Raw genomic sequence first — 12,280 nt, 5'->3', positions numbered from 1 at the left:
TTATTTCACAGTAAAAAAATGAGCAAAAAAAAAAAAATATGAGCCTAATAAACAAGGGTCTAGTAGATTGAACTGAAAACCACCTTTTGGAGACTATATCAAACCACATTCTACTTACAGAGTAAGAAGAGGAGTCCATTCTTGTGTTGTCCATTATATTTAGTTTTATTCCCATAAGCACCACCCAGATAAATCATTCCCTATTTTAACAGTAAAAGTATGCAAATCCTCTATATGGTATCTGCTTTCAAATGGAGATAACTTTGTTTCTTGTTTTGGCAAATTTCATGGACAATCTCATTGTCAAATACTTTTTAAAACCTAAAAGGCACAGAATCTCATAAGATACTGATTTGGCCTTGGCTTATTACTGTGTAAACCACTCAACAGCCAAAAATCTAACTTCAAACATTTGAATACACTCAAACATGTTTTCTTTATTACCATGGATTTTCAAAACAGTTTTTTTAATAGCACTAGAGCTAATAAATACAAATTATTGAAACTTTAAAAATAAGATAATAAATTAACCTCAGAATTTTAATGTTCAGTGTCAAAAACTATTAATTCATAGAAGGCAACAGCTTGTAATAATGAGTCATACAACTCTTCTACTCTGTTTTGTTCAGTAGATGAAAACAGCTGTCTGTAGCGGACTATCTTATCTGATGGGAAGAATACCCGAGGGTCTGGCTTCAGTACAGAATCTGAGAGGAACTGCTTCACTAGATCTTTTCCACTAGTCCGTGTGTCACCAATCATCAGTTCAAAGTGCTTCCCCACTGCATTTCGATTCATGCTAAGTACCTGATGATGGCCATCCTGGCCAAAAGTTTTATTTAACAGGGCATAGAGCATGGCTTCCAAGATATGAAAATGTAACATTACAGGAAACAGAGTTGTGTTCTGAATTGAAAGTCCTATTTTTTCCATAACATAGAAGTCAGCTTTAGGCATCTTTGAAATGAGTGAAGAAATCTAAAAGAAAAAATAAAGAGTAGAAATAATTAAATTTTGTTTGGGTTCCCTCTCTGTCCCCATTTTTACTTTCAAAATACAATTATGGGGCCTCCCCGGTGGCGCAGCGGTTGAGCGCTGGGTTGCGAAGCTGCCCGCAGCCTCTGCAGCGCCGGTTCGATCCCCGGCTGCTCCCCGGCCACCGGAGGAGGGTCCCACATGGCGCACAGACCTCTCCTGCCGCCCGCTGCTCCCCTCAGCACTGTACTTCGGTCCTTCTGCCTGCTCTGCTCCCTGCTCTGGCTCTGGTGAATTCTCTCACCCTCCCGCGCTTCTGACTGTACCCAGTGCATGTATAAACAAAACAAACAAACTAATAAATAAATAAAATAAAACATGCCTCTAAAAAAAAAAATACAATTATGAAATTTTTATAATTTTGATAATGACAATTTTGGAGTAATTGAACAGGGATTTTATGGAGGAATCAGCCAACTTCTGGTCATGGTTCTACCAGGAACAGAGCTAAAACAAGCCATCTAAGTATCAGTTTCCTCATTTGTAAATGGGTTTCATAATTTCTAAAATCTATACTGGCTTTATGATTACACAGTTTAAGATTTATTAACCTTAAAGCAATTGTGAAAGTCCTCAAATAGCAAAATGATTCTGAGAAAATGGAAGAAAGGTGAAGGTGTCACTATCCCTTACTAAGTTATACTACAAAGCAATCAAAATAGCATGGTTTTAGAATACAGACATGCAGATCAATGAGACATAACTGAGAGCCCCAGGATATATATGGACACTAATTTACATCAAAGGAGTCAAACATTCAACAGAGAAGGAAAAATAATCTCCAATAAAAGGGAAAACTGTACAAATGTAAAAGAATGAAACTAGGCCACAATGTTAAACCACACACAAAAATTAATTCAAGGTAAATTTAAGACTTCAATATCAGGCCTGAAACCATAAAATAAATAGAAAAAAATATAGGTGGTTAAACTCAACATCAACCACAGTGATAGCTTTGTGGATACATTTCCAACAGCAAGGGGAACAAAGCACAAGTAAACAAATGGGACTACTGCAGTGAAAGAAACCACCATTAAAATGAAAAGGCAACCTACTGAATGGGAGAAGATATTTGCAAATCATTTATCAGACAAGGGGTTAATATCCAAAAACATAACTCATACTGGATTTGTTAATATCCGGCAACAAATTTGTTTTAAAAAATGGGCAGAGGATCTGAAATCACCCTTCTCCAAAGACATATAGGTGGTCAACAGGCACATAAAATGATGTTCATCTTTTATTAAAAAAAAAAAAGCAAATGAAAACAATGAAATTATCACCTCAAACCTGTGAGAATGGCTAATTTTAAAAAAAGTGTTGAGGGCCTCCCCGGTGGCGCAGCGGTTGAGCCCTGGGTTGCGAAGCTGCCCGAGGCCTCCGCGGCGCTGGTTCGATCCCAGGCTGCTCCCTGGTCACCGGAGGAGGGTCCCGCATGGCGCACAGACCTCTCCTGCTGCCCGCTGCTTCCCTCCGGTGTGCTTCAGTCCTGCCTGCTCTGCTCCCCGCTCTGGCTCTGGTGAATTCTCTCACCCTCCCGCGCTTCTGACTGTACCCAGTGCTTGTATAAATAAATAAATAAATCTTTAAAAAAAAAAGTGTTGGAAAAAGGGAACCCTCTGCACTCTGTTGATAGGAGGTGCAACCACTATGGAAAATATGACGGAGATGATCCAGCTACCCCACTTCTGGGTATTTAGCTGAAGAAAACAAAAACACCAATTTGAAAAGACAGATGCACCATCATGGTCATCGCAGAATTATTCACAAGAGCCAAGAGTTGGAAACAACCTAAATGTCCACTGATAGGTGAATGATGAACATATGGTATACGTACACAATGGAATACTATTCAGCTATGAAAAGAAATCTTATCATTTGCAACATCATAGACTAACCTGGAGAGTATTATGCTTAGTGAAAAAAGTCAGAATGAGGACAAACATGATTTCACTTATATCAGGTATATAAGGAAAAACAAACGAATGAATGAATGAAAACAAATAAAACAAAAACAGGCTTAGACTAAGCAAATGAGGGTGGCTGCCAAAAGGGGGAAGAGAAGTGGTTAAATTGGGTAAAAAGGATTAATTGTATGGTGATGGATGAAAACTAGAATTATGGTGGCAAACTTAATGTAGTAGATACAGGTGTTGATTTAAAAGGTGTACACCTGAAATGCTACAAATGTTACAAAACAATATTCAATTAAAACACCTTTGGGCCTCTCCGGTGGCACAGCAGGTTGAGAGCAGCACTGTGAAGCTGTCCGCAGCCTCTGCAGTGCCGGTTCGATTCCCAGCCAGCCAGGGAGATACCCACATGACGCAGACCTCTCCTGTTGTGCCTGCTGTGCCCCTCAGTAGTCTTTTCCATCAGTCTGCCTGTTTTGCTCCCCACTCTGTCTCTGGTGAATCCTCTCACCCTCCCACACCTCTGGCCTGTACCCCAGTTCTTACATAAATGAATCTTTTTAAAAAAAAAAAAAAAAACACCTTTTAGGGTAGAACAAAGTTAGAACAACTAGCCTAGACTCAGTCACCTCGCAACTCATCCATCACAGACTGATTGACTGAACTAGTTTTTATAGGTATAACCAGAATGAAAATTGTTGCCCATTTCACATGGTTTTGAAAACACAAATGAGATAATATGTGATAGCATTTTGAAAAATAAGCTTTAGAATAAGCATTACTGATAAAGTTCTATAACATTTAAATATTATTGATTTTCTCAGTGTCTTTTTTTATAAATTGTTTACTGAAGAACTGGGGTGTAGAACCAGAGGTGTGGGGGTGAGAGGATTCACCAGAGACAGGGTGGAGAGCAGAACAGGTAGATATACTGAAATCCACTGCTGAGGGGAGCAGCAAGCAAGACAGGAAAGATCTGTGCCGCATGTAGGTTAGCTCCCGGGCCAGGGATCGAACTCAGGCTGTATAGGTGACAGCACTGAGACTTAACCCCTAGGCCACCAGGGAAAACCCTCAGTATCTTTAATATGTAAGGTATTTCTTGAAGTAAGTGAAGATTTAACTTCTAAATATAGGTGATAGAAAAACATAATAGGAATGGGTAATAAGTACCAAATAAAAATCCATCCTTACTATTTTATTATATTCCTTTTGAAACTTAATTAAAGCACACAAGGAGCTCTAGAAGCTAGCAATATGGAGATGCAATTAACTTACCTTTTCAAAATAGACAGATGATGGGTACGTTCCTTTAATCAATCGGCAACATTCATTTTGCTGCCAGTCAAGTACTGCCAATTTACGATCAAGGTGAGCCCAGGCAATTCTTCGAGTACCAAAAACAATGGACACGATACTGTTAACTGCCTAAAACGAAAGACTGATTTACTTAAAATTTTAACTATTTTAACATATAAACTTTTTTTTTAAAGATTTATTTATTTATATAAGAACCAGGGTACAGGCCAGATTCGCAGGAGGCTGAGAGGATTCACAAGAGACAGAGTGGGGAACAGAACAGGCAGACTGATGAAATACACTGCTGAGGGGAGCAGCGGGCGAGGCAGGAGAGGTCTGCTGCGCCATGTGGGATTCTCACCGGTCGGCCAGGATGGAACTCACACTGCAGAGGCTGCGGACAGCTTCACAGTGCAGCACTCAACCACCTGCGCCACCAGGGAGGCCTTAACAAATATAAACTTTAAGCTACAAGCCAGAATGTCAAATTAATTTGTGATAGGAATTTATTTACAGTTTATGAACTGCGAATTGTTAAAGAAATGCAGGAGATGTGGATGATGATACCAGTTATAGATGAAGAACCTTTACAAGATCTCAGCACCAAGCTCAAACTATGCATTCAAATGTTCCCAGGCACTGTGATAGACACTGGGAAACAACCATATAAGAAATGCCACCATTAAACAGTTACATGATAGAGAGAAAAAATAGGTAAGGAAGACTTTACTAGAGGACCATAAAATGTAAACAGTAAGTCATTTCACACAGATGTCCACAAAGATAGGCTCTCTGACATCCTACACTCAGGGAATGGAGTAAGGCTCCATTCCAAGCGAAGAGGGGTAGACAGATTTTTGTAAAAAGTAACTTGCTTTATTATGAGAGTTTCAGGGAGGCCCCAAGCATGACATGAGATTTACATTTCAGAAAAATCACTTGACAGCTGTATGGATAATGGACCAGAGAAGGGATCTGCATTAGGTGCCTGTCATATGACAAAGACAATGGTAGTGAGAAGGACAAGAAACAGATCAGATATAATGGGAGTAGACTTTGAGTGGGATAAAGGAGGATCCTAGGGTAATCCCATATAGTTTTACTTCAATGACAGGCATCATTAATCAAGATGATAGCACAAGGCAGATCAATTTAGGAAAGTGGGAAAATGAGTCCTCTACTGTATTAAGTTTGGGTTGCCCATAGGGCTTCTAAGGGGAGTTGTATAATAAATAATTGGATATATAGATTTAATTCTAAGTTTGGGCTGGAGCTATAGCACAATGGCATCACCTCACTCCTAAATGATTTATTATTATTGGACAAACAATTGATTATGCTCTACAGATACAGAGGCAGATAAGCAGGATATATAATTAATAATTCTAATGCTATCTCCCTTTCACTGCCAAGGAATGAATAAATATCTTAAAGGCATAGTAGTTTGGATGTCCAGACAGCTACAAAATGTAGGCCTTCTTTTGGTTTTCTTTTTTTTAGCTCAATGACCTCAAGCTTTACTGTGCCTAAGAATTACTGAGCCAGGTTGAACCCAGTACCTCATGGGCAATATATTTTTTTTCAAGGACTTTACTGCATAATTTTCTCCATAAAAACTGACTTTAGGGCCTCCCCTAGTGGCGCAGCAGTTGAGCGCTGGGCTGCAGCCTCTGCAGCGCCGGTTCATTCCCCAGCCACCGGCGAGGGTCCCACCAAAAAAAAAACCAAAACTGACTTTAGATCCTGGCCCTCTAAAGATGCAAAGCCACTATAATCTTAGTGTAAACAGTAATTTCAGTCATAAATTTAAATGAAAGGCCAAAACCCAGAAAATTTTGGTTCAACTTTGTTCCAGATCAATTACAACAGGAATTACATCTAGAGTCTATGGACTTAATGAAACCAGCAAATCCTCTAAAAGTATGCAATATTCTGTATGTGTGAGAAATTTTCTCTCTCACACACACACTCACGCATGTTATTTTTTTCTGGGAAGAGGATCCATAGTTTTCATCAAGTATAGTATAATTCATCAGCTCTATTTTTCAAAATGTATTCTATTCCCCAATAACTGGAACCACTAGTCGTGAAAAAAAGGGTGCATAAGGTATGAAAATTTTACTACATATGGCCTAGGTACCTCCAAAGCTTAATATTTGATATGCCAAATAATAACTATTTTTTAAGATAATACTAAAAAAGCTCTGCTTTCAGAATGCTTTTAAAGGAGGATGGGAGGAATACAAAATATATTCTATTGGAAGACTGATATATTTTACTAAAGTCACTCCTTGGCCATAAGACTTCTAAAACAAAACTTGCACAGACCTACTTCTCTACATCAATGGTTCTTTCTTCTTAGAATCCCCTCCACTCCTAGTTAGCCTAATTCTCTCCTTCAGGATCAAGGCTTCCATTAAAAGTCCCCAACAGGGTCTCCCCGGTGGCGCACCAGTTGAGTGCTGGGTTGCGAAGCTGCCTGCAGCCTCTGCAGCGCCGGTTCGATCCCTGGCTGCTCCCCAGCCACCGGAGGAGGGTCCCACATGGCGTGCAGACCTCTCCTGCCACCCGCTGCTCCCCTCAGCAGTGTACTTCAGTCCTTCTGCCTGCTCTGCTCCCTGCTCTGGCTCTGGTGAATTCTCTCACCCTCCCGCGCTTCTGACTGTACCCAGTGCTTGTATAAATAAATAAAAAATAAATAAATCTTTAAAAAAGAAAAAGTCCTCAACAATCACAGCTCACAGTTCTCTCTCCTTTAAAGTGACAATTTACCATCTTACATCTTATTATTTGGTAAAGGTCATGTACTACTGTGTCTGTCTGGACCCACCAACATAACTCCAAGTTGCCTGAGGAACTATGTATTAGTGTACAGAATAGTGTTTTTTGGAGCAGGTTCTCAATAATTTAGGCAGCATAAGAAACATTAAGAAAAAGAATATACCTTAAGTCTTTCTTTTCCTATATCTGGTTTGATGAGCTTTCTCAAGAGCCGGTTTTCCCGTAACTGTCTTTTTTTCTGCCCAGTCTCTGGACAAAGAATGGAGTTACAAACTTGAATGGTAGTTTTATACTGGAACAAGGGCACATTCATTAAACTCTCCAAATTCTGAAATGGCCCGAACTTTTCTCTATGCTGTACAATATTGTTGGACTTTCTTCCACGAAGCAGTTTGAAAGCCTCAAGTTCTTTATTAGATGCTGTATTCAATACATGCAAGATGGAAGCCTGCTGTTCTGAAGAGAACAGTTTATTAAGTGCATTACCAGACTCCTCTGCTTTTTCATGACAAAAATCAACACTGGGAATAACGTTCATAGGAGCAGTAGATTTTTTCCGACAGCAGGAATTATGTAGGGTCTGGAACAAGGATGACTCTAGTGGAACTGGAAAATATCTCCACCTTCCTAGAATAAAAATTTAGCAAAACAGTAATTTTATATTACAAATTAAAAGTATTAACTTATAAATTGAAATTTCCTTTTGGTAATATGCAAACGTATTTTTAAAAAGAGATTTTTATTCATGAGAAATGTCTTCTCATTTGTGTTAAGCCCTAAGTTTTACTACCTAGAAATCTTACGTCCATTAAGAAGTATGCATGTATGTATTTAAAACAATACTTTCAATTGCTTTAATGTTTTTGATATTTTCAACCTTCAAGGGAGCTTTTTTGTAACTTCTCATCTAATACTTGTTTTCACCAGTTTCTCTAGTGAAATTACTTTTCCAGTTTCACTAGTTCTGGTGCAACCAAATAAAATTAAATCTTACCCATTTATAAGAAATGTTTTAGCTAAGTGGTACATTTTATGATTTTAATTTTCTTCTGTGCATGTTTCAAGATTTCCACCATGACTATGTCTCTGCAAGAAAAACCATACAAAAAAACAACTTGTATGGTTGTGCAATTAACAGACAATTACCCTGAAATCCCAGCTATGGGAAAATAATGTAGCCAAAAGTAAGCCAGCAGCGGTTAGAAGCCGAACCCTCCACCCGCGGCCCAGTCTCGCTAGAAGTTGATCGTGAACCCCTAGCCTAGGTCCGCTCCAAAGCTTGGGGACCAGAATCGCTCCGACTGCTCAGTTAGGGCTCCAAGGGGGAGACCTGGACATGGGCCGTCAGCGGTGAAACACTCCAGAACCAGAGGCTGAGGGAAAGCCGGGAAACGAACCCACCACTCCAGAACCCTACCTCCCGCCAAAATGAGACTCATTACGCTCATCCTCCACGTTATAAATCAGTAGCTCCCACAGTCCAGGCTTCCTCCACTGACTTCCGGTTCCTGCGTCCGCTCCCCGAAGTGTCCGACCTTTCGCGAGGTTCCTGCCGAAGCCGCGTTCCGGGGCGGGCGGGAGGAGGAGCTCGCCGAGAAGTGGGCGGGCCAGAGCGCGGCTGGGCCGGACGCGGGCGCGGCGCTGCTCCTTGGTCCCAGCCCCGGAGCGGCCCGCGCCGTGTTCCACTGCCTCGGGGAAACGTTTGCTTGCCACCCGGCCCTTGACAGCGGCTGAATCAAATCCTTAGGAAGGACATGGATGGGTCAGTTTTTGCCCATAATTAGCAAAGTCCCTTCTGGGGGATTCCCTTGCGTTTCTTCTAAGCACTTAAAATGAAGGTGCCAGGTTGGGGCGCCAGGTACACAAATAATCATATTACTAGGTAGAATGGGCTAACTGGGAGAGGTTCAGAACCCAGCAGGGAACCGGCATGCAATGAGGGGAGCGGGGAAGGCCGAGATAAGAGTGGGTTGCTTCGGAGCTGCTCCTTAAAAGTCCGAGCAGTATTTCATTTGGAAGGAAGATGATGCCGGAGGCAAATTTGGAATGGCCTTGAATGCGGGGTGGAACTTTAAATGGCCCCACCAGGTAACCGGAAACCACTGAGGCTTTTGCAGAGCCAGGCTGAGGTGTGTTGCTAGCATACTAGCCATATATAGCAGTATGAGGCTGGACTGGTGGTGAAGAGACTGGGAACAAAGAAAGGAAACGAGAAGTAATGCAGGCAGCCATAAAGACTTAAGGACTTGAACTCTGGCAGTGTTAAGGAATGGAAAGTAATTGTTGTAGAGCAACCCGGATACAAAACGGGGTGCCTCACTGTGGGTCCTCACCCGTGTGCTTAAAAGGACTTATCAATGCTCTACTGCAGGCACACGTGAAAGGTTAATAAAAGGTTTATTTACAAGGAAGGGCAAATGAGGAAATGTACAGCTCAGGGAGAAAAGTGGGAGACAAAGTTTTAAATGAGTCCTACCCGATCCGCCGATTAGGAATCCCAAAATGCTGCTCTGAGAGCTGGCCGCCAGCCAGGAGCCGTGAAGCCAGGAGGCGAGCGATCACAGAGCCAGAGACCCCAAGGCCCACGTGTTTGGTTTTTATATCCAACCTGGCTGCCCAACTCCACCCTCAGGTCCCAGCCACCTTCCCTTTGGTGGTGATGGGATTTGTCTTTCCCAATGTCTTGATGGCTTTAGTCTGGAGTGGGGGTGGAGTCCACAAAGCCTGTATGGGATTATCTCAGGACATCCTTTCCCCCTAACATAATGAATTCTTTCTGGAAGATGGAAAGACTAGCTTTGTGAAAAAGAACAGGAAAACCAGGAGGGAGGTGACTTTTGAAGGGAAAAATGATGACTTTGTGTCTTTATGAAGTAGCCGTGTGTAGCTACCGTCGGGAGGCAATAACGATGTGGTGGATCCTAAGTGTTAATAAGAATTATTCATGGCGGGCCTCCCTGTTGGCGCAAGGAATTAAGACGCAACCTATGAAGCTATCCGCAGCCTCTGCAACACGAGTTGGATCCCTGGCAGGCCAGGGAGCTGCACACATGGTGCAGCAGACCTCTCCTGATGCCCGCTGCTCCCCTCAGCAGTGTACTTTGGTCAGTCTGCCTGGCCTGTTCCCTGCTCTGTCTCTGGTGAATCTACTCACCCCCCAAGCCTCTGGCCTGTACCCCAGCTCTTGTATGCATAAAGAAAGAAATCTTAAAAAAAAACAAGAATTATTCATGGAAATTTAGAAATATTGGGAATTTGAGGGGAACTTACGAATCTAACAAAAAATAAGGTCAACTTTTTGTGCAGAATCCTCCAAATCAATAATTTCCTTTTAACTCCAGGATTTATTCCACTTAATGATTGAATTGTATCACTCAAAAAAAGATATGTTGAAGTTCTGGCTCTCACTAGGTCACTCAGAATGTGACCTAGTTTTTGGAAACTAGGTCTTTGCAAATGAAATTAGTTAAAATAAGGTCACACTGAAGTGTGCGTGTGTGGGGGGGATGTGGGGAGGTTAATCCAATATGACTGCTATCCTTATAAAATGATGAGAATGGGGCCAGAGATTGCTGTGATGCATCTCCAAGTCAAGCAAGGCCAAGAACTGCCAGCAGGTCATCAGAGGCTAGGAGAACTGCGCGGAAAAGAGTCACTCCCAGAAAGAGCCAGGCTTCCTGATAGGTTAATTTCAGGGTTCTACCATACTGAACTTTAGGGAATAAATTTTTGTATTAAGCCTCCCAGTTTGCAGTAATTTGCTACAGCAGCCCTAGGAAACTTAACACATGAGGTCATGAGCGACTGGTGCTTTCAGAGATGATGTGGTTCAAGCAAAATGCAACAAATCACTTGCTAACTGTACAACCTTATTCGGTTTCTCATCCTCTGACCCTCAGCTTCCTCCTTTGCGCAATGAAGGTGATACCTGTTTCACAAGGCTATTAAGAGGATTAATGAGAAACTAGATGCAGAAAGCCTGGCATACAATAAGGCTTCAATAAATGTTAGTTCCCTCATTAGAGTATCACCTCTTCTTGGGAACCAATTATTAATGACCTCAAGGAAACTCCCTAATTCCTCAGAGCGTCCATTCACAACTATATTTTGACCAAAGAGTGAAAGTGGTGAGGAAAGAAGCAACTACTGTGCATGATTTACTGTAAATCAGAAACTGTGCATTCAAAATGAAAGTTGCTGTCTTCCCTAGAAACTAGCTCCTCCTTGCTTCCCTGTTTTTGTTGCCCTATGCATATGTCCCTGGCTTCTCCCACTCTTTCTATTATTAGGATCTGTTAGCTAGTGTTGATTTTTTAAACATCATCTTTTTAAACATGATCTTTTTTTTTTAAAGATTTATTTATTTATGCATACAAGAACTGGTGTGTAAGCCAGATGTGCTGGGGGTGAGAGGATTCACCACAGAGAGTGGGGAGCAGAACAGGCAGGTCTCCTGAAATACACTGCTGAGGGGAGCAGCAGGCAAGACAGGAGAGGTTTGCTGCGCCGTGTGGGTCACCTCCCTGGTCGGCTGGGAAATCGAACTCATGCTGCAGTGGCCGAGCACAGCCTCATAGGCTGCGTCCTAACCCTCTGCGCCACCAGGGAGGCCCCTTATTTTTTTTTTTTTAACACTAATTTGTTTTTAAACCTACGGGACATCTAGATGTCTAGTAGACAGAGGTGTAAATCCAAAGGTAAGAGATAGGACTATGCTGAGGTGTATAGTTGGAGGTCTTTAGCAGGTAGAGATGGTAGCTGATCCCATGAGAATACATGGGATGGACCAGGGCAAGGGGTGATTTGAGAAAAGCACAGTGAGTCAAGGGGAGAACTCTGGAAAACAATAGTGTTAGTGGGGAGGGGATTCAGATTGCCAGAAAGATTGAGAAACAATGTTCAGAGAGATTTAAAATGAAAAGGACAGGGCCTTCCTGGTGGCCAAGGGGTTAAGACGCAGCACTATGAAGCTATCCACAGCCACTGCAGCAGGGAGGGAGGTCAGGGAGCTCTTGGCATGGTGCAGCAGACCTCTCCTGTCTCCCCCCGCTGCTCCCCGCAGCAGTGTATTCCAGTTGATCTTCCTGTTCTATTCCCCACTCTGTCTATGGTGAATGCTCTCACCCCCCACACCTCTGACCTGTACCCCAGTTCTTTTATACATAAATAAATCTTTTAAAAATTGGAAAAAAAATGAAAAGGACGTAGTTTAGTTAAGGAGACTAAGGACACACAGGATTTTGAGGCGGGAA

The 12,280-nt window shown here is 42.0% G+C and overlaps 1 protein-coding gene across 1 annotated transcript; it reads right to left on the bottom strand.

Annotated features, from left to right (window-relative positions):
- Nucleotides 1–540: 540 nt before the first annotated feature.
- TEFM (transcription elongation factor, mitochondrial) lies at nucleotides 541–8,476 on the bottom strand (the record flags this gene model as incomplete). Its single annotated transcript, XM_084237660.1, has 4 exons — nucleotides 541–978; nucleotides 4,227–4,376; nucleotides 7,192–7,655; nucleotides 8,446–8,476. The coding sequence occupies 4 exons, from the start codon at nucleotides 8,474–8,476 to the stop codon at nucleotides 541–543; spliced, it is 1,083 nt and encodes a 360-aa protein (XP_084093786.1).
- Nucleotides 8,477–12,280: the final 3,804 nt, after the last annotated feature.

This window comes from Talpa europaea (assembly GCF_964194135.1).
Source record: "Talpa europaea genome assembly, chromosome: 7".
In the NCBI taxonomy this organism is placed as follows: domain Eukaryota; kingdom Metazoa; phylum Chordata; class Mammalia; order Eulipotyphla; family Talpidae; genus Talpa; species Talpa europaea.
Note: the sequence above shows the minus strand (reverse complement) of the source record. Positions and strands in the feature narration are given on the sequence as shown.